Source organism: Mastigoproctus giganteus, chromosome 6, assembly GCF_048544385.1.
Source record: "Mastigoproctus giganteus isolate SK-2022 chromosome 6, ASM4854438v1, whole genome shotgun sequence".
Taxonomy (NCBI): Eukaryota; Metazoa; Arthropoda; class Arachnida; order Uropygi; family Thelyphonidae; genus Mastigoproctus; species Mastigoproctus giganteus.
Genome location: NC_143580.1, coordinates 176,997,558 through 177,021,042, shown reverse-complemented (window position 1 = coordinate 177,021,042; position 23,485 = coordinate 176,997,558). Strand labels below are relative to the sequence as shown.

At 35.2% G+C, this 23,485-nt stretch overlaps 1 protein-coding gene across 1 annotated transcript in view; it reads right to left on the bottom strand.

The window, feature by feature from the left end:
• Window positions 1–1,600: 1,600 nt before the first annotated feature.
• The window catches only part of LOC150084771 (potassium channel subfamily K member 1-like), a 313,713-nt gene continuing 291,828 nt past the window's right edge, over window positions 1,601–23,485 (bottom strand). The window contains exons 4-5 of the mRNA XM_090375524.1: window positions 9,290–9,476; window positions 1,601–1,958 (exon numbers count right to left, since the gene is read on the bottom strand). Coding sequence (XP_090231650.1) covers window positions 1,711–1,958; window positions 9,290–9,476 — 435 coding nt within the window. The 3' untranslated portion in view covers window positions 1,601–1,710. The remainder of the gene's footprint in view (window positions 1,959–9,289; window positions 9,477–23,485) is intronic.

Sequence of the window (23,485 nt, the reverse complement as noted above, 5' to 3'; positions counted from 1 at the left end):
TACATCCAACATAATAGCAGGTTTTCCCCCCACACAAAAGCTCAAAAATAATGTGTTATGTGTGGTTTGCTGCAATTCCCTAACCGTGTTATATAAGTACTGTGTTGTGCGAGGATTGCTGCAATTTATCAGTCGTGTTGGAGTGAAACAGTGTAGAAGTACCGTGTTATACGGGGGTTGCCTGTATATGAAACTTATTTTAATGTTCATATTATAATAATTATATTTTAAATTATCTTAGCATATTTTTCTTTTCTTTTTTATTTGTCTTTATATTACCTACAAGATGAGCACACATGGGCACATAGACACATACATAAAAAAACAAATTATCTACAAATAAATAGGGTTTTTTTTTTTTTTTTTGCATCTTCTGTCCATCTAAACCATGGTTTTTATGTTTGAATTAGCTCTTCATTAATGACAATATACTACAAGAGATATGAATTCATTTTTAAAGTGTTGGTCAAAATATTTTTTCCAACAACAGTATTCATTTGTGCTTATTTGATAAGGCATATTGATAAATACAGTGATGAATTACTTTAATAAAAACTGTTATAAATAACTTCTTCATTAATTACTGGAAGTGTAATTCATCAAAAATAATTACTATTCATAGAGCGATGAATTGAATTTTATGTGATATTAACACTCCAACTGAAATTTCTGATGGGTTTTACCTTCATACAGACCATAACTTGATTTTAGCTTTATCCTGTGCTTTTTATTAAATAACACACAGATGCAAAAGATTTAATATTTCTAAAATTTAAAACTAACTTCACTGTTAAACATTAATTACTATAATGTAATACACTATTTAAATAAGATTTGTGATATCTCATAAGCATAAATTGTTGCTATAGTTTTGCTATTAACATGACATGCACAAAACAGAATAACACCAGAACTCACAATCATCACTGCCTAATTTGGAAGAGCATTTATGTGGCAGTACAAGTAGTTGCTGGTGTTTGGTTCACATATGCAGAAAAATATACAAACATATGAACATGTACTGTGATAGTGTATTTTACACATGGTACAGTAAGATCCAAAACAGAGATACACTGGCAAATTTTAACGTGGATAAAGAAGTCTCTTAAGTTGATCTGTTGAGGCACATTAATGTAAGATTGTTTATAAATTTAAGTATATTTGCATCTGTGTATAAAAAAAGCTTCTGACATGTTTTTAACTAGTAATATAAAATAAAGTACAGTATAAGCAAATAATGCAAGACTTTCTGTATATACAGTGATTGTGACGTGTAGCATACAGTGCAAATATAAACAAAGCAACTATTTTTATCCTTTCATTCAAAATTGTAATAAAATATTCAAAGCACTTCGATGGTGAAAATAAAATATCAACATTTGAATGTAATATGTGAATATTTATGAGGAAAAATTAAAACTAGCAGATAACTCAAGACACATTAACATAAAACATAAATAACAAATTAATCAACTTGAAAAATGTGTTATTTTAAATAAAAATTAGGCATGGAATAAATTATAAAAAGAAAAAAAAAAAAAAAAAAACCTGCTTCATGGTTTTTTTGCACTGTATGTTTAATATCACTATATGAAATAGGCTAAAATTAAACAATACCAATCAGGTAGCTTTAGTCTGTTTTAGCTTTCCACAATGCCATAAAAGATAGCGGAACAGCCAAAAAGCAATATTACCAGAAGTTGCACAAAATTAAGGATTATCCTCAGGTGAAGATGACTGTGGATGTGGCACAGCTTTAACATGACGGATAGTAGGTTCATCAATTTGTTGAGTATATTTAGGTCCAAATATACCCGTAGATGGGTGGAGTCTCATCTTTTCAGGATCAGCTGAACCATCACTTTTTAGTAAGAAGAACAATCCAAAATTCAGTTGTGGGATGTCGTATAACACAGCCAAGAATAACATCATAAATGTTAGTCCAACAAGAAGGTAACCTAAAAAAAGTTACAGAAAAGCATTAACCTTGGATATTCTGGTTTCAAAAATATTAAAGACAAATTTTGATATTATTAGTGTGGAATAATATATGATCAGACTATTCAGGCTACTCCGAAAAAAAAAAAAAAAAGCTTTTTTACAGTACAATGTTATAACACGGTTCACTTTATGCTGATTCACTATAATGCTGTTTTTATGGTATAACCCGTATCTCACTATAGCACTGTCACAACTCACTATAACGCTCTTAACAGCAATGAAAAGTTGTGCATTTCATTTGCTTGCATGTACATGAGTTCCATGACCACAGTCATCACTCAGTACAGCATCCATAACGGACAGTTTACTTGAACATTGCATATTACAAAGCAATTCTGATCATGGACAATGAACCAGGACATCCAAAAGACAGCTTCGAAGACTTGAACAATCATAAGAATTTTTTCATGCCTGCAAACACAATCTCTGATTCAACCAATGGACCAAAGTGTTACTGACACACTTAAAGCCTACTACATACGGAACACCTTAACTGCTATCTAAAACGTTTTTATGCCTGGGCTATAGTGGCCCAGAAAACCATGAATGGAGTGTGCAGGAAAGTTTGGAAGGATTGCATAAAGGATCCCCAAGAACCTGATGATTCAGTTGAGAATGTTAAAGCGCAAATTGTTGAGCTTGGAAAAGAAGCAGGATTGGACAAAATTGACGATTACGACATACAAGGGATGATCAACAGGGATGGCCTCTCTAATGAAAAACTTGTGTAAATGGCAAAAGCACAAGAGCATGCAATTGAGGGGGATGATCAGGACCCTACAGATGAAGAACCGATAAAGTCATTAACTGCAAAAGGACTTAATGAAACATTCAAACACTTTGAAAAAATGTGTGATTTATTTCCGGGAGAACGCTTTTGACATGGAATGAAGTTAAAAGGTAATAAGTTTAAAAAGAAATGAATCCCTACATGATTTTGTACAATGAGAGGAAAAGGGTCAAAGTACAACCCAAAAATCAACACCTTTTTCAGTCCAAAGATAACGAAAACTCAACAGTCCAGGACCATCAGATTAATAAATTCATGATTTTAATTGATATTTTAAGTTTAATTTTTATACATAAAGTAGTTATTTACAGTACATAATTATATATATATATATGTAATTATACAGGGTGTTCCATGTAAAACTGGCCTGCCTCATATTGATGTGATATTCATTTCAGTTTGTGTTGCTCAACATACAGTCGGCATTTGGTGCTCGTAAGTGATAGATGAGTAAGAGTATCATCAAGAATGCCATATTCTGTGTAGAAAGGATTTGTATAGTGGAAGCCTATGTACATACTGGCTCTTTTAAGGAAATGTAGGACTTGTTTTCTGAAAAATTTCCTATTGCTACCATCCCAGCTAAGGGTATTATTCAGTGCTTACTTACAAAATGGCAGAAAACAGGTTAAGTTGGAAATGCACTGAGGAATCATCTACCCTCTGTTAGGACTCCAGAGGCGGTGTTGAACATTCAAAAGAGAATTTTAGCTAGCCCTGGAAAATCTATCAGGAAATTGTCGCAAAAAACTGGAGTGAAACCGACTTATTGTTTTCGTGTACTTCGTTATCTGAAATTGAAACCCTATCGCGTGATGTGTGTCCAAGAATTACTGCCACCTGATGCAGCAAAATGTCTGAATTATTGTGAGTGGCTCCTTAACAAGATTTCAGATTGTGGACTCTACCGATTGCTTTATTTCATGAGTGATGAGGCATGGTTCCATCTCTCTGGACATGTGAATTCTCACAACACTTGATACTGGTGTGCCAAAAATGTTAACACCTTACATCAGAAACTGCTTCACGACCAGGGTATGGTGTGTGGTTTCTGGCAATTGAATTGTCGGCCCAATATTTTTTGACACTACAGTGAACACAGCAGTTTATCTTCAGATTTTTGAAAACTTCTACGCTTAGTTAACAGAACACGAGTGTGAAAACTGCTACTTTAAACAGAATGGGGCCACATGTCACAACCTTGTGAATTACTGGCCCGTGTTCATGACAGTTTCACAGAGGAATGCACAGTTGGCAAAGGATTGTGGCTGCCACATTCTCCAGATTTGGATTCGTGTGACTTATCTGTGGGGGATATTTGAAAGGAAGAGTTTATGAGCACAATCCTCACACAATAAATGAACTGAAGGACAGAATTTGAAGAAATATTGAGGCTATCAATGTCACTGTTTTGCATCGGGTCACCTTGAATTATGATTACATGTGCACAAAGGTGTGTAGATGCACAAGGACATCATCTCTTATAATTGTGTGTACATTCGGAGAGAATAAATAAAGTTACTTTTGACTGAGTTTTTTTGTGTTTATCTCATTTTACTCCTGTCTAGGTTTCTTTAATTATTTTGCCAGTGACAGGCCAGTTTTACGTGAAACACCCTGTATAATATCGGTGTAAATAGTTAACCCATAAAATTAAACTACGTACATAGTGTAAAGGCATCATTTTAATTATATCTCTCATATTGTGGCTACCTTTACGAGACACCAGGTATTGCACTACTTCAAATAAGTAACGCTTCTCTAGTAGAGAAGACTACTGTTACTTATTCTTGGTGGGCCCCACCACTCAGATGGCACTGTTTCAGGGCTTGTTTGGCCTATCATCAGTAGGTGGGCAGATACCTTGGTAATGCAACCATGCCATCACATGCCAAATGGTGAACAGAATGATACTGTATTTTAAAGACTAAATGCACAAGGCATAATTCCATATGGGTTTAAATTAACTATATAATATTGGTGTAAATACACCATAGTTAACCCATAAAATTAAACTACGTACGTAGTGTAAAGGCATAATTTTAATTATATCTCATATTGTGGCATTTAGTTCTTTTTTGTAATAATACTCTAAGATCTGTTATCCTAGTATTTTTGTTTGTAGTTGCTTTCTTGGAGGTCCTGAAAAAAGGAACCTGCAGTCATTATCCATCACAAATTTCCTTCCAAACAGTGTGGTGTTTAGTTTCAAGAATCAGATGTGGCTATATCTGACTAGTATAGTGGATGGGGAACAAGTTCATAGCTAGCCTGATGCATTGCAGCAGCCAGTGTGAACAGTAGCTTTATCCTGGTAAACAAAACACCTATAAAATACTCAGAAAGGAGAGTTTTAAGAAAAATAAAACTAATAGATGCAAATCAATAACAAGATTGTATTGCAAATGAGAACATAAGAACAAAAATTTTGGATAATGTATCCAGTAAATTATAAGTAAAAGAAACTTAGATGATATCAGCAAGTAGAAAGGATGAAAGGGAGATTAGACAAACAGATATTTAGCCCTCACCAGAATAGGCCATTTTCCCCAATGCTTGCTTGACCATCAGTCCATCTTCCTCTTGGTCTGTCTCTAAGCTTATTGCTGTTCATTCTAGCTTAAAATATCTAAAAATAAATATGGACAAAAGTGAATGGAAGGTTGACAGTAGAGAAGGAATGGCTTGTACGATGATGGTAATGATGATATAATTAATTATAATAAAGTATCACACCTACTGTTAGTGGTTCAAAAATAAATGTAAACAACACAGCTGTTTACTGGAAATTTCCTGTATGTTACTCTTAGGTATTCTGATCTTTAAATAGCTATTCAGTTATTACATGGATTTTCACGGCATTTTCACTCCAATTAAGAAACTTATTTTGCAATCACAGCCTGAAGCTTCAATACTACAGTAATAATAATAATGTATTTCTCTTCTGCAATTCTTCTTGCCTTGTATTTTCAATAATACATAGGCTCATTTCTTTGAAGCTTGAACTTCTTTGAAGAAGTTCAACCTTAGAATATTTTAATATAGTTTTAACACATTTTGACAATTGTCTTCTCTTTCTGGTCTACCAATGCTAATGGGTTTAGTTTGGGGTAAGTGGATGTACATCGGCTGCGTTTGGCTCTTCCTTGGTGGCAGCTGGCAGACCATGTGAATTGAAGAAAAGTTTAGTTTTTTTATATAATATCATATCATATCATATAATTCTACAATCCTTCAATAGGGATATGTTCGCGGTTTTAAAAATTTTATATTACATTAATCGGATTAGTTTGATGTGAGCGTCGGGTCAAGATTTCCTACAATAAAGGTATGATATCAATCTTATATTGAAACACAAGTACTTAAAGTAGGAAAAACTGAGCTTCATTGCTCTTACATTTTGAGAATTGTATGTAAATAAAATATGGTTTTAGTGGGCTTGCCTGTTTTTTTTTTTTTTTTCTCTGCAGTTTAATTTTTTAAATACTTTTTTTCTCCATGTTACAAATTTCATTTCTTCAATCTCGTTATGAATTTTTTTTTAATTACTCTGATTTCATCAGTTTACTAATTAATTTTATTTCACTAGTTATTTTGTTTCCATGCTTAGTCCTTTTTTGCAAGCTTGTGAGGCACATTAAAGTGCATCCCAATTACTTCAAGTTTTCTAAAGATTGTACAAAAAAAAATACATTCTTTTTCCACAAATAAAAATGGACAAATTTATACTTTCTACTATGCAACAACAGAAAGTTTAATAACCATAACTTGCCCAAATTCATTAAAAGAATTTACAATGCCTGGAAATCTGGTTGCCAACTGAAAGTGATTTTCTTAGACATCTATGCTATATTTGATATAGTCTCAACTTTGGCCTTATTAATTTTTATTGGGAATATTTTCACATATCCTTCACAAAACTATTAGTGTTATTGAAAATTATTTCTACACATGACAACAACAACATCATATATCAACAACTTCATAAAGCATCAACAGGCATACTCCAAGATAGTATACTTTCCTCTTCTTTTTACTGTTGTTTCCATTCCACTTTTCAAAAATCACAAGAACCTCTCATTTGAGATTGAGATCATCTTTACCACTCCATCTTCCTCAAGGAAACTAACTAAAAAAAAAAACATTAGCCATTTAATCTGTTATCCCTATTACTTATTAGCTACCTTAAATCTTTAGGATGTCCATTAACTCAAACAAATGAGCTCTCATTAATTTCTCTGTCAAATTTCGATTATCATACTGTTACCAGTAATGTTCTGCTATCTCTAAAATTGGCGCCTCCATAGCCAGGTGGGCAGGAGCAGCAGTGCATAGTACACGCTTCTTGATTAGACCAGGGTTCAAGCCCGTGACCACCAAATACGGAGGATGCGCGGAAAGGCCAGGGAATGACCACCGCATATCCCCGGAGCAATATGGCCTTAGTTGCTAATGCTCCTAAATAACAACAGCTATCTCTAATTTGCAGAATACCACTTTGAAATATTAAACTGCTTCTCAAACTTTTTGTTAGGGAATATTTCTTTGATACCTGACAATTATTTACAAAAGAATCATTGCAGTCACTTTTCTTTCTGTTGGAAAAACTGGTCTGCTGTCTTCCCCAATCAGATCCATTTTACTTGTTAATGTTTAAGGTAACCAACTGAGTGTAAATTTAAGAATTGTAATATATATACTTGCTAAGTGGAATTTTTAATCCTTGCCTCAACCTCTCTTTACCTCACTGTGCAAATATTTTTTTTATATACAAGAGTTCTCCCAAAATTAATGCATAATGCACATGTTCTCCTCACTCCACATGCCTGCACGAATGACACTTAAGAAGATAATTTGAAGTTTAGCCTCAATGTTAGTATGCTTGAAACAGAGTTCCTGCATTGAATGTTTGCAGAGAGGCATTTAAAAATGGATGTGGTATTACTTCAGGTCAGGTTACAGTTTCAAATAAAAGATCTTTTATCAAAATTGAAACTTTGAGGTTGAATGCTAACACAGATTTATGAGTTGTTGCAGGAAGCATGTGGAGAGTCAACAGAAGATCACAGCATGATTTCAGCTCAATGAAATCATTCAGTCTCAAATGTTTTGATAAAGTCAGACTAGTGTTGAAGACAAGCAGTGCTCAAGTAGACCAAGAACATCTACAGACAACATATCAGCAGTCATACCACCATTTTGGAGGAAGGCGCACACACACACACACATATATATATATATATATATATATATATATATATATATATATATATATGACTTGTGAATAAATAACCAACAAATCTTTGGCATACTGAAATCATCCATCTACCAAATTTTAAACAAGATATTACAAGAATGAAAGATCAATACCTGATGGATCCCACATTTGCTGTCAGATGAACGAGTAAAGTGTAAAAGATAAAAAAAAAAAAAAAAAAATTACAACATAGTTACATGTTACCAACAAAAGATGGAGTTTCTAAAAACTCATGTTGCTATTGATGAGACATGGATACACAACTTTGAACCTGAACTGAAGTCACAATCATCCCAATGGAAGCATATATCTTCCCCACACCCCTCTAAATGTTACTGACAACAATCAAAGGTGAAACAAATGGTTATAATGGCCTACAGTTATGAGGACATTATTGCTGCTGATCATGTGCCACTTAGAAGATCAGGAACTGGAGAATACTATGTAACATTTCTTTATTAGAAGTGGCCACAGATGTTAGAAACTGGTGTACTCTTACTCCATGATAATGCAAGACTGGCATCATATATATCACATAGTCTGTACAGCTTGTTTTCACTGATTAGAAGTGAGAAGCACTAATTCATTCTCTTGCCCCATAATCCTAATACGAGTCCTTGTGATTATGATCTATTCCCAAAGCTCAAGGAAAGATTGCATGGACAAGATTTAAAAAGCATCAAGTGCAGCCAGTTAAATTCATTCAAAAATTACCCAAATGTTGAAAAGATGTCATAAGGCATGAAGAAGACTATGCTGAATGGTTTTAATGTAAATCAAGCACTACTTTACTCTCTCCCACCACTATAGTTGACAAGTCCTTGCGATTACGATCTATTCCCCAAGCTCAAGGAACCATTGTGCGGACAAAGATTTATGCCTTTAAAAGCATTGATCCAATGCATCAGACAGTTAAATTCATTCAAAAATTACCCAAATGTTGGGAAGAAGATCATAAGGTTTTTAATGTAAATTATGTTATAAAATAAATTAATTTTAAATTACTTTTGTGCATTACCTTTTGGATATTTTATATATTTGAAAATAAAGCAATACTATTATTAGTATTATTTAAATATTTAAAATTGTCTAATAGATAACTTTCACTCATATTTATAGCCGGCAACACTACTCATGTTATGTAGTTTTATCATGATTTTGATAAAACTAAATCTTAGGATGTACATGCTTCATCACGTTGAAGTATTAAATCAGATTACTCAAGTAGAATAAAATCTAACCTGTAGTGCACACTTTGTAGAGAGGTCGGTAATGTTGATGGGAATTATCACCTGGAATAAGATCTCCAAGTCCAATGGTGGTAAGAGATATGAAACAGTAGTATAGAGAATCCAGATAGTCCCAATTTGGCTCCAAGTAAGAGAAAATCCCAGCAGGTATAAGAAAGAAAAACACCAAAACTGTAATCTAAATAAGGGGGAGGGGGGGAAAAAAAATCAGTATTCTACATTAATATAATACTTTTGATAATAGAGAGCTATTAAGTGCTCGATAATTCCTATATTCTATTATATTATGAAACAACAGGGATTACCCTTATTTTAGATATAGGAAGCTTCTTTTCCAACCAACTCTCCTAGTCCAACGCATTAATAATTCTTTGGGAAGGCGCTTTCAATTTTACAAAACACGTGGGACATCTTCCCCACTGTTAGAACCGCAGTGTTCAGACCCCATGGTCTCAACATTGAGCGCTCAAGACTTCTGTCTTCAAACACCATACCTCTGGCAGCAAGGAAACCATTACGTGGATTGACATAAAATTAAATTTTGAAGGTCTAAACCGATTAATAAACATGGACCGATTATTTTCTTCGGTCCTGTAGCTTGACATTAGAGTTAAATTTAAGGGTCTAAAAAGTTTAATGGGTATGGGGGGATTATTCTCTACATTCCTTAAGTCGGATTAGAACTTTTTGGGGCATCATGTTCACAGGAATAGAGAAACTCTCAATTAATCCGAAACTTTTGTCTTATATTGTAGTTTTGTTCTTCACTCATGCATATAAGTGACCAATCGTCGGACAATAGGAATGGTCTATGGATATTGATTGAAGTTTCATGTAGTTTCATCTCTAAGGTTTCTGCAATAAGTAGTTTGTGGTAGTTGTGTTGAATATTTTTAATTTTTGTTTCATTAAAGCCGAATGAATGTCGTTCATTTATTGTGTGGAACAAAAGTTCTGATGCATTTGAATGACCCCCGCCCGCACAGAATCTTCGTGTTGTTTTGCTCGAAGCTGTGCCACTCCCATGGTAGATCCTACATAGACAGTGTCGCAATTTTTGCATGGGATGCTGTATACCAGGTCGTGCTGTGATTGGAATGTGGTGTTTGGAGGTAGATTTCTGAAGAATGTGTATAATTTGTTCATGGGTTTTGCTATGATTTTCATGTCGGTTCCCTTGCATATTTGGTTAAGTTTATTGTACGAGTACTTAGGGGTTACCCGCTAACCTATACAGGGTGATTCACTACCAGTGCGACAAACTTGCAGGAGGTGTAGAGGGCAACAAAGACGAATCGGAATCACATAGCATTGCAGGGTCTGAAATGCCTTCATCATGCGGTAGAGGACGTTGAATGGGAGGTCGCATGAACAGCGATCCTGCTGGAAGTCAGCATTTGCAAACCGTTTCTGTTGAAGAAACCAAGTAGCAAAAGTCCTCCGGAGTGGATAATCCACAGGCTCCAATGATTGGACGCGTTGCATATGGTATGAACTCATTTGGTTTGTTGACAGTATCCTCCATACAGTGGATTGGGAAATACCCAATCATTGGCCTATCGTTTGAGTACTCGTACTTGGATTGCCTTCTGCAAGACGTAGGACATTCTCCTCGCTGTCTGGTGTCCTCGTCATTCGCTCTCGATTCATGGTATCTCTCGTGAAACAACCAATCTCACGTGCGAAAATCGTATGATGAGGAGCACGCCTGCGCGTGAAACGTTCCTGGTACAAGTGTAGAGCGACGTGCCCATTACAGTCCGCAGCTCCATACACGAGGTGTATGTCGGCCAGTTCAACGTTTGAATACTCATCCATCCTACTGCCTCGGGAACTGGTTCGCAAATGCTGACTTCCAGCAGGATCGCTGTTCACGCGACCTCCCATTCAACGTCCTTTACCGCATGACGAAGGCATTTCGGACCCTGCAATGCTGTGTGATTCCAATTTGCCTTTGTGCCCCCTACACCTCCTGCAAGTTTGTCGCATTGGTAGTGAATCACTCTGTATAAACAAAGTTAAAACAATAGCCCATGAAAAAATAAATAACAACCTCACAACAAATATTGCACAAAAATACAACAAGACCAAAATACATTTCATCGCCATTCCATATGTCGAGTACTGGTACAATAAACTTAACCAAATATGCAAGGGAACCGACATGAAAATCATAGCAAAACCCATGAACAAATTATACACATCCTTTAGAAATCTACCTTCAAACGCCACATTCCAATCACAGCATGACCTGGTATACAGCATCCCATGCAAAAATTGCGACGCTGTTTATGTAGGATCTACCATGGGAGTGGCACAGCTTCGAGCCAAACAACACGAAGCTTCTGTGCGGGTGGGTCGTTCAAATGCATCGGAACTTTCATTCCACGCAATAAATGAACGACATTCATTCGGCTTTAATGAAACAAAAATTATAAATATTCAACACAACTACCACAAACTACTTATTGCAGAAACCTTAGAGATGAAACTACATGAAACTCCAATCAATATCCATAGACCATTCCTATTGTCTGACAATTGGTCACTTATACGCATGCGTGAAGAACAAACACTACAACATAAGACAAAAGTTTCGGATTAATTGAGAGTTGCTCTATTCCTGTGAACATGACGCCCTGAAAAGTTCTAGTCCGACTTAAGGAACGTAGAGAATAATCCCCATATATCCATTAAACTTTTTAGACCCCTAAATTTAACTAATGTCAAGCTACAGGACCACAGCATAGGTTTGTTAAGGGGTAGTCTTGTCTGACCAATTTGATTGGATACAATGATGTAGTCACAAAGGAACTGGATGCAAAGAATAATTTTTGATATCATATATTTGAATCTTAGAATGGCTTTTGATACTGTTGCATATGTAAGACTGTGCAACAGTATGAAAATGGAAGACTGCTGCACAAATTAGTGTAGTGTGGCATTGGAAGCAAATTGCTACTATGGATAAAGGGATGGTTGAGTGGGAGAGGCTTAGAGGGGAACAGGTATCCTGTGTGTTATCAGACACTCAGCCTAAAACACTGATGGATCCAATATCTCTCTATTACAGAAGATTTAGGAGAAGTCCGGTTGGCCTGCCTCCCTAAAATCCACTCATGCACACCTTCTCGATGGTAAGCCCTGTTACGTCACTTAGGTGGCAACGAACGTGTAGAGTGGTTCTCTTCAAGACGCCTGGTCAGCGTGAAGAGGAAAAGACCAAACCCTCCAGCAATGAGAGCACAACAATACAAATGGCCCTCAGTCCCCAGCAGCTTTCACTCTCCCTCTTATGGCAGCGAGAGGATCAGAGTGGAAGCAGAGGGTGCTAAGAATCTCTGGGTACGACCAGGCTGCCATGCACGGAAATTGAATTTGGCCTGTTATAACGTACGATCACTCATCGGTGAAGACAGGATATTAGAGCTGGAAAAGGAATTAGAAAATGTGAATTGGAATATCATCGGTTTGGCTGAAACAAGAAGAAGAAATGAATCACTTATAAGTTTATCAAGTGGAAATCTGCTGTACACCAATGGAAACAGTGAAAGGAATGAAGGTGGAGTTGGGTTTCTGGTCCATAAAGATTTTAAAAACAACATTTTGGAATTCAAAAGTACATCACCAAGGGTGTCAAGACTAATATTCAAGATTTCTAAGAGGTACAAGCTAAAGATTGTAATGATTTATGCACCAACATCAAGCCATGATGATGAAGAGGTTGAAGAAATGTACACTGAAATTGAGTCTTCTAGATGAGCAGAAAACCCACTACACTATTATTATGGGAGACTTCAATGCTAAGGTTGGAAAAAGGCAAAACAGCACAGAAAGAGGAACTATAGGAAATTTTGGAATTGGTGAAAGAAATAAAAGAGGTGAAAGACTTGTGGAATTTGCAGAATCTCAAGGACTGTCAGTAATGAACACTTTTTTCAAGAAAAGGGTGAACAGAAAGTGGACATGGAAGAGTCCAAATGGATTAACAACTAATGAAATCGACTTCATCCTCACTAACAGAAGATATATTGTGAATGATGTTACCGTCCTGAATAAGGTAAATGTTGGAAGTGATCACAGAATGGTAAGATGTACACTTGATATAGATGTAGGAAAGGAAAGGAAAGGAAAAAACTGACTCGAGTAAATAATACAAAGGTCTTTGAAATAACAGAGGAGGAGAAAAAGCAGTATGTACTGGAACTTAAGAACAAGTTTGAGCTTCTGCAGACTGCTCAGGACCAAGATATCAATGAGGAATATTACAACTTTCTGAAAGTGATAAAGCCCAAGAAACCTATAGGGAAACAGAAATCCAAAGAAGAAAAAATTAGTCAAGAAACACTTGTCATGATGAACCAAAGACGACAAATGAAGAGCAAGAAAAACACTGACAGGGAGAAAATTGAGTATACTGAGTTATGCTAAGCCATTAGAAAGAGACTCAGAGAGGACATAAGAAGATTTAACACAAGAAAAGTAGAACAAGCATTAAGGGAAAACAAAGGATTTAAATCAGCAGCCATGAGCAGTAATACAGAAAGACAAATGATACTGAAACTGAAGAATAGCGATGGTGTACTTATAAACAGCAGAGAAGGCATAATTCAAATAGCAGAAGACTACTATAGAGAATTATACAAGGAGCGAGGGAATGATACCAGCAGTGGGGAACATGGATTGCAAAGTAGCAACACATACGACATACCCGATATTCTTCCTGATGAGGTAGAACATGCATTGAAGAAAATGAAGAATCGGAAAGCCCCGGGGGAAGATGAAGTTACTGTAGAGTTGTTAAAATTGGGAGGAAGAGACATAACACAAAAACTAGCAAGGCTCTTCACAAAGTGCATTAGAAAAGGTGCGATGCCTAAGCAGTGGAATAATGCAATCATAGTTTTGCTGCATAAGAAAGGAGATAAATCAGAAATTGGAAATTATAGACCAATTAGCTTGTTATCCCATATCTACAAGTTGTTCACAAGGGTCATTACTAATAGATTAGAAAGAATACTTGATGAGAATCAACCGAAAGAGCAAGCTGGCTTTAGGACAGGATTCTCAACTATGGATCACCTTCACGTAATATCACAGCTAATGGAGAAAGCAAATGAATATAAAACACCATTATGCCTGGCATTTGTGGATTATGAAAAGGCATTTGACTCCATACAGCATAAGGTAATGTTTCGGGCACTGGAAAGACAAGGCATAGCTACTCCATATATTATGATTTTGAAGAAAATATATGAGAGTGCTACATCCTTTATTAGACTAGACAAAGAAAGTAGCAAATTTAAAATCGAGAAAGGAGTTCGACAAGAAGACACAATATCTCCGAAGCCGTTTACTGCTGCCCTTGAGGAAGCTTTCAGAAGATTAGACTGGTCGCAGAAAGGAGTCAATGTGAACGGAGAGTACCTAAACCATTTACGATTTGCAGATGACATTGTGGTCATAAGCCACGATCCCAAAGAATTAGAGGAAAATCTTAATCAGTTATGCACAGTTAGTAGGATTTTGGACTAAAGATGAATATGGCTAAAACAAAAGTAATGATGAACAAGTATGCCACGGAAAGGGAAATAATGATTGAAGGAGCAGTAATTGAAAAGGTGGAGTCATATACTTATCTGGGACAAGTTATTAGCTGTAATAATGATAAATGGCTAGAAGTCAAGAGAAGAATAAATTTTGGATGGATAGCATTCAGGAAATATAGTCACATACTGAAGAGCAATATCCCAGTTTGTCTGAAACGTAAAATAATGAATCAATGTATACTCCCCACCATGACTTATGGAAGTGAAACTTGGGCGCTCACCAAAAGAATGGAAGAGAAGCTAAGAACTACACAGCGAAGAATGGAACGAATTATATTGGGAATCAGACTGTTAGATAAGAAGAGAAACACATGGATTAGGGAGCAAACTCAAGTAAAGGACATTCTTATCAAAACTAAAGAACTAAAATGGTCTTGGGCAGGACACATAGCTCGAAGACATGATGACAGATGGACTAAGAAAATAACAGAATGGTACCCAAGAGGAGCTAGAAGAAAACCTGGAAGACAAAGGTGGAGATGGATAGATGAAATTCATGAGTTTTTGAGTAGTAAATGGATGGACAGTGCTCAAAACAGAAGGAACTGGAAAGTTGCTGGAGAGGCCTTCATCCTGCAGTGGATTGAAAATGGCTGATGATGATGAGTGGGAGAAGACAGAGTGGTAATCAATGGACACTGCTCTTCGTGGTCTAATGTTATTAGTGGAGTCCCCCAGGGTTCAGTGTTGGGTCCACTGTTGTTTTCTATATTCATTAATGATATTGATGATGGTATATCAGGCTTAATGTTCAAGTTTGCAGGCAATACGAAGGTTGTCAGGATTGTTAATGACAGTACGCTGCTGCAACAGGATCCCATATGCAGTACAAATGTAAAGTACTGCATATGGGAATCAGTAACCCCAGAGTAACGTATCAATTGTGTGGCACTACACTGACAGTGCTAGAGAGTGAAAAGGACCTGGGAGTAATTGTGCAGGCAGATATGAAGTTTTCTGAGCAGTGCAGATGGTCTGCAAGAGTAGCTCATGGTGTATTGTCAATGATATACAGGAATTTTTCTAGCAGGGATAAGGAGGTGATTATTCCCTTGTATAAGGCAATGGTCAGGCTACACCTAGAGTACTGTATACAGGTCTGGAGGCCTCATTTTAAGAAGGATGTAGAGCTATTGGAACGAGTACAGAGAGGGGCAACAAGATTATTGAATGGAACAAAGGGTTGCTCTTATGAAGAAAGGCTTAAATTTTGCAAATTACAGTGTCTGGAGACTAGGCACCTGCGAGGTGATCTGATTGAGGTGTATAAAGCCTTGAATGGTTTGAGCATACTCAATGCTGATGGAATTCTTCCTCTTGCTCAGAATAATTGCCTCAGAGGGCGTAAATTCAAATTGAGGAAAGACAGTTGTAGGATAGATGTGTGGAAGTTTGCCTTTAGCCAGAGGGTGGTTTATTGCTGGAACAAACTTCCATCTGTCTTTGTAGAAGTTGATAGCTTAAACAGATTCAAGGCAGAACATTCTAGACAAACATTTGGAACGAGTGGATGGGTGAAATGAGAAGGGTGTGTGTTGTTGGTTTTTTTTTTTTTTTTTTGCTGATTATATATAAGCTTGCTTTCTTGCATCATGTGCCCTTGCTAATGCTATTGCTAAAAAATATACTATACATAATTTTGCCCTCGTGGGTCGGATCACCATTCTCTCCACACGGTGAAAAAGACCTGAGTTGGAGTCCCATTGATGATGGGAGGAATTTTTACGGGCCTTTTTTTTTTTTTTTTTACTTTGTTAAGACCATGTGCATGGTTTTAACAAAGGATTTAGTGTTAACATTAGTTAACAAAAAATTATTATTAATGTTAACAAAAAAATTAGTATTAACTTTAATGCAAAGATTCATTTTGTTAATTAACATTTACTTTAATATATTAATGGATGCTAATTGAGATAATTACCTTAAAATTCCTTTACTGAAGTTCAAATAGTCATTGTGGGCATTTTGAAATTTAACATATTAGATATCATATGGGAATGATATCTAATATGTTAAATTTCATATTAGATTTCAGATATCATATAAAAATATAAATAACTTTTAATACAAAAGTTATTTATATTTTTATCATTGTAGTAAGTTATTATATAACTAGTTTATAATTGCCATAAAATTTATGAGGATAAACTATAGCTGAATTTAACCTTACTTGCAATAAATAAAATTAAAAAAATGCATATTTTATCTTATTTCATGTAATCTGCATTTTCAGTAACCCAAGTTGACTCTAGTATAATTTAACTAAAATTATCAGGACTCTACTGCATTGTTGTATATATAAGTATTGTTTAGATTTATTCTGTTTTTCAGGCTGCTCTTATAGCTGGAGTGTTTTGGGCAGACATCACTTCAGAGCTGATCCTCTTTATCCTGGTAGATTCTCAATTTATTTCGTATGATGTGATCAATACACAAAGGAACCAGTTTTTTCTTGCTTCCTTCGTGTATTGTGGCCGGGACATTCCACCAACCGGTTGGTTCGGCACCATCATGATATCCAGCCAGAGGCGGGAATCGAACCCGCGACCTTTGGGTTGCCAGGCAGGCAACCTACCCAGCTAGCCCGGTCGGCATTTAGTCCATTAATAAATACAGTATGTTATTTTCTGTATTGGATTAGCTTCCCTGACTGAGATTCGCTACTGCTGGTGGGATGGAAATTGTAACATCTAAATTGATCTTGGGATTTACCAGACATAGGTCAGAAGGATCAGTCATTCTTGGGGGATGGGTTTATCTAGGTATTAAAGAGTGGTTTGTTCCTTGGTTTGTGTGGCATTACTTCAGTTGTTAAAATTAGATATGAGTGTTAGATAACTCCAGGCAGTTACCTGAGGTTGAACACCTTACCTTATTACATAATAAGAAATTAAATGTTCTACCTAAGGTCCAATTTCTGATCTTTATGTAGTTTCTTGTCATGCAATTGAATAAAATCAGAGGGGTAAATCTGGCTAATAGAGTGTTTGATTTGTTTTCTTATACAATAGATTTGTCCTGATTCATAATAATGGTCAATAACTTGATTCTGAGGAAGCTGTTTCTGGTCAGAACTGTTCATACTGTTAAAGAGATTCTTATGGCATAATCTTTTTGCATGTTTCTGGCTTTTGGCTGTCGTTAACAAATTTAAGACAAAGGACATAGCAAGTACAGAGAGATCTCTATTTATGCAATAGATGCATTCCCGAGACTCACACATAAACAGAAATCGAATAAATTGAACAAAGTTTTCCCTTTAAAATACATGTAAAATAGGGAGGATGTGTTTTATCACTACTGAAACCAATAAAAAACATTTAATTAATACATACCATTAATATTAAGTACAGAACACAACTTATACAAATTATTCAATATTTGCAGGGGCAGGATCATTAGCTTTTTCGCCTTCAACTTCAACAACTTGACAAAGGGTGCGACACAGTGCAGAAGCGAATGATTTACTGAAAGTGTCCAGAGCTGGTTGAATTTGTGACTTTCTTTTCTCATGGAGGATTTCCTGATAGGGAGCAGCACATTCCAACATTTTTTCTCCTAACCATAGAGCTCCTGTCCATGTTGGGATCATCTTCAAGTATCATAAGGCAGGATTTAAGATGTTGAAAGGCCTCCTTTAGGCATTTCACTGTTAAGTTGGCAGCCTCGTGGTTGCTCAGTCTTCACAGCAGAGTTGGCAGAAGGATAGCTTCGGTGTTCGGAAAAAATGAAAATTCTTATGATTCTCGATCACTGTGCAGTGTATTCTGTTGAGAAACTTAAGCCAAAGAACTTACTTTCCAGTACCACTGATTTTATGTAGCAACTGGATCAAGGCATTATTTATAATCTCAAGAGAGCATAAAGCCTGTCTGATAAGGCACTTTATCTGCAAATAGAAGGAGGGGGCAATTTGCAGTCAAAGTGGAATGTTTTGGATGCTATTCATTATGTTATTATTGATTGGGATGATACTGTATCAGATGTAATAATCAAGTTGCCAATATTGAGGAATGGGAAAACTTTGAAGGAGCATATAAAGTTTGTTGGAGAATTTGGGTAGTTTGTTAAAGTGGATGATGCTGCTACCACAGAAACGCCAACACTAAGAAAAATGAAATTTTTGTTATCAGTGATGCAAGTGAAAGTTAAAATATCTGTGCTATAAAATAATATTCTGTACTCAAGAATGCATGTATGTATGACAAACCATGAAACTGGATTCTTTCTTTAAATTACATTAATTTATTAACCCTTAATGATTTGCAAAAAATTTCTAATAAACTAATGTGACCAGTAATGGTTAAAGAAGGGGGCTAATTATTAGAAGGAATGGGCAAAAATAATGGTTCTTGAAGTTAAAATAAATAAATTTTACCCACTGTTTAGAATATTCCTTCTGATAATTTTTTACTCCTGGGGGGAATTCCTTGTGATCCCTTAGATCCAACACTTGGTACAAGGTTAGAGTTAATTGGTTCTCACATTTCCTTTAACTTTAATACTGTGATTTTGTTTTTAATAGTTTATGTGGCACTGATTACATATTTTCATTCCAGTTATATTTTTATTGGCTTTTTCACGTGGCCGAGGTGGTTGGTCAGTTTCAAGTGAGGGCGGTATATATATATATATATATATATATTTTTTTTTTTTTTTCCCCATAACCTCATGTTTTTTGTTTCAACAAATAGCAGGTCAACTGAAGAATACATGCAGTTACAAATACAATATACTGATGCCTTACAGCCTTGGCTGCTTAACACACACACCTGTCTATGTATAGTTATTTGTTTTTCCCATGATTTATCTTATAAATAAAAGAGAATATAAATAAATTATTATTGTTAGATAGTTTAAGTTATGTTAAAAAATATGTACAGAAGGAAATGGTAAGTTTTGACATTTCAGCAGACCTCATTACTGAATACCTAATTATAATGCCTGAAAATTTAGGTCCTTTGAACTTATGAGACTACTGAATTATCAATTCCTATTATGACCTGAGCAGGCTAAGTTTGCCAGGATTCAGTAGGAACTGCAAAATGCATTAGTCAGGATTATGTTTTCCACACCTTATCTTAATTTTTAATTAATCAGTTACCCTTAAACTAACAGATTAAATAAATTCAAGGCAGAACTAGACAAACATTTGGAGTGAATGGATGGGTGAAATGGGAAGGGTTTTTTTTAACTGATGCCGTATAAAGCTTGCTTTCTCGCATCATATGCCTCTACTAATGCTAACAAGAGGAAGAAACTAAAATAAATTATAGTCCTGTAAAATATATGTAAACAGTAAAATACAGTATAATACAGTTTGCATTTGTCAGTAATTATATTAGCAAGTTTTTAAATTTATCCAAACCCAGAAGTGCAAAGAACAGTTTCCATATCCTAAAGTTTATAAATAGGTGAAATGTTTACCAGAACAAAAAAAAAAAAAAAAAAAAGAGTACTCTGAGAAAAGGAGTTTTATTGCAGCATAACAGTGCCAGGCCACATGTGTTCTATAAAATTACTGACACTATTGCAAAATATGGATGTAATGAAAACCTGGCCAGATATGTACTGCAAAGAGTGTCTCTTGTAGGAAATAAAATTAGTTGTATAACACTGGAACCAAAATGGGAATTATGGTGAAATTTATTAAAAATCATTTTCTTAACTAATTAAAAAAAAATAATATATATATAATGCATTTTTTTAATACTAAAATTGGCATTAATTTTTAAATCACCTTTGCAGAACACTATTGCTTTTAAACACCACTAGTGTCAGCAACCCATGCTCCTTTTTTCATGAAGAAGCATGCAAAAATTATTTGATAGGTTCAAATGAACAAAATAGGATTTTTTATTTTTGTTATCCATTTCTTGCCCTCACAAGAGGAATTTTCACTTTCATATTTACAGCTATGGAGGTTTAGGATAGCATTTAACTATTTGTAAATTGGCATTCAACACTAACTATTAGTTATTTGTCAAATTTTAGAATTAAATCAGACTTTTCTTCTTAGGTACTCTGAGTTAGTGATACACAGTAAAGGTTTATAACATTACTGTGACTAATATCCTCTGGATTGAGTATAGTCATTTACTGTACCCATACAGTATTTTATATTATCACAGAATATTTGCAATCAATTATATTTATGAAAAAAAAAAAAAAAAAAAAAAAAAACATTTTCCCATAAATATAATTCATTTGTGGAGTTTATTTATGGAAAAACTGGGTTTTTTTTATAAATAAATTTATTAAAAAAAAAGAAGAAAAAAAAACTTTAATTTTATATGAATTTTGAATTCATATAAAATTACAAAGTTTTCTTTGGTAAAAGTAACCAAAATAAGCCATTCTCATCAACACCAGAATATTGTTAAAGATTTAGATGGTATAAATCATGTCAGCTGTAATAAAACACATATGTATTAGTTTCTGGAACTAAAGTTATTTTATTTTCTTTCTATAGTAAGTAGTGTTCGCTTTTAATGACATGAATCGGTAACTAGCGATGTTTATCTAATACGTACGATATTCGCTTTTAGTGACATTTGCAATTAATGACAAAAAAACGAGTTCTTTCATATATTACTATTAAAAGTAGGCACTACTGCCTCTATCACTTAGGGCGATGCTACACGAGCTTGTAAAATTCTGCATTTAGCATGTGTGTTCTGTATGAATGTTGTGGGAAACTAAACACACATGTTAAAGCCGTGCAATATGACATAGTAAACTATACGGGTTTTTTTTTTTTTTTTCCTCCAGTCTCAAAATAGATTTTATTCAGATCAGTTGTGTGTCAGCACTCTGGGTCTTTTTATTTTTATTTATTTATTGTATTAAGCAGTGCTTGCCAAAATTTGGCAGGTACTGCTTAATACAATATTTAATACATACTTCAATCTACAGATAATTTAGATAACTAGAATGTACTCCCCACCTTGTTTTTGCCCAATTGCAGCATGGGAAGACCCTCTAAAACAACACATTAAAGCAACACACACCAAATAAATAATAATACAACAGAAGATAGTTCAAAATACAGTTTGAGGTATCCAAGTCCAGATTATAAATAACTGTCAGTCCATTTCAAAGACCACAGCATCATCAATTAAGATGGCTACAGTAAACCATACCAAATCACACATCAAATAACGGTGAATAAGGAAATCTTCACAACATCAAGTTCTTAAACAATCTACATCCCAGAGTCTGTAGGAGCCAGGTACTCTGCTGAAAAAAGCCTGCACCACAAGTAGCTGCCTAGGATAGAGCTGCCAGAGGTTTTTACTATATATTTTTTTTATTGCATAAAATGATATCTAGATGAAATACATATAAAATAGCATACAGAAAAGCAAATATCAAAAATTTCAGTTTACTTAATACATTTTTCAGTAGCAAACATCGTTATCTAGTTAATACAACAGCACTCTAACCCCAGGGGCTCACATCTATTGAGTATGGGCATGGCACACCCAGGGTTGTGAGCAGGATATCATCATTCTTTTCTTTCTTGGCGACTCCTTTACTTCTGTCTCTCTCTCTCTCTCTCTCTCTCTCTCTCTCTCTCTCTCTCTCTCTCTCTCAGGGTAAATCGGGAATTTTTTTTTTTGGCTTGTGCAGCATAAGCCTCAGGCTTCCTTGCACCGTATGGCTAATAATAACAATAATAGATGCAATTCAGTTGTCCCTAGAAATTGTTTCCTCTCATAGCACTTTTTAAATTTTGTTGCTTCACCCATCACTAGTCTTGAAATAATATAGTCATTTTTTGAAATTTGTGAGTAATAATTATAATAAATACTGCCTTTTCACTTAAATTTTCTCCAGATATTATAGTATAATATGATTATGAAGGAACCAGGTATACAAGAGAGGTTGCAGCACTAAAGGATATTCACCCAGCATAAGTGTTTTACACTCACTTGATCCTTAGTCAATATATTAAAAAAAAGTCAATAAAAGATTTACCAACATTGTATTCAATTGTTTAATTTGATTCCTGCTTCTCGTCAGAGGAGTCACTTTAAAATGCAACCTCTTCGAGAGAGTGGGTGTTTTAGCATAAGCATTAGTTGAGGCATAAGATGCAAGAAAACAATCTTATACAGCATCAGCCAGAAAAAAAAAAAAAGAAAAAAAAAAACTTCCTATTTCACCCATCCTGTCACTCCAAATGTTTGTCTAGTTCAGCCTTAAATTTATTTAAGGTTGAACTTCCATAACAACAGATGGAAGTCTGTTCCAGCAATCAACTACCTGCTGGCTAAAGGCAAACTTCCACACATCTATTCTACAACTGTCTTTCCTCAATTTGAATCTATGCCCCCTCAGGTTCTTAATCTGAGCAAGAGGAAGAATTCCATCAGCACTGAGCCTGCTCAAACCATTCAAGGCCTTATACACCTCGATCAGATCACCTTGCAGGTGCCTAGTCTCCAGATGCTGCAACTTGCAGAACTTAAGCTTTTCTTCGTAAGCACACCCCTTTGTTCCTCTCACCAATCTTGTTGCCCTTCTCTATACTCATTCTAGCAACTCTATATCCTTCCTAAAATGAGGCCTCCAG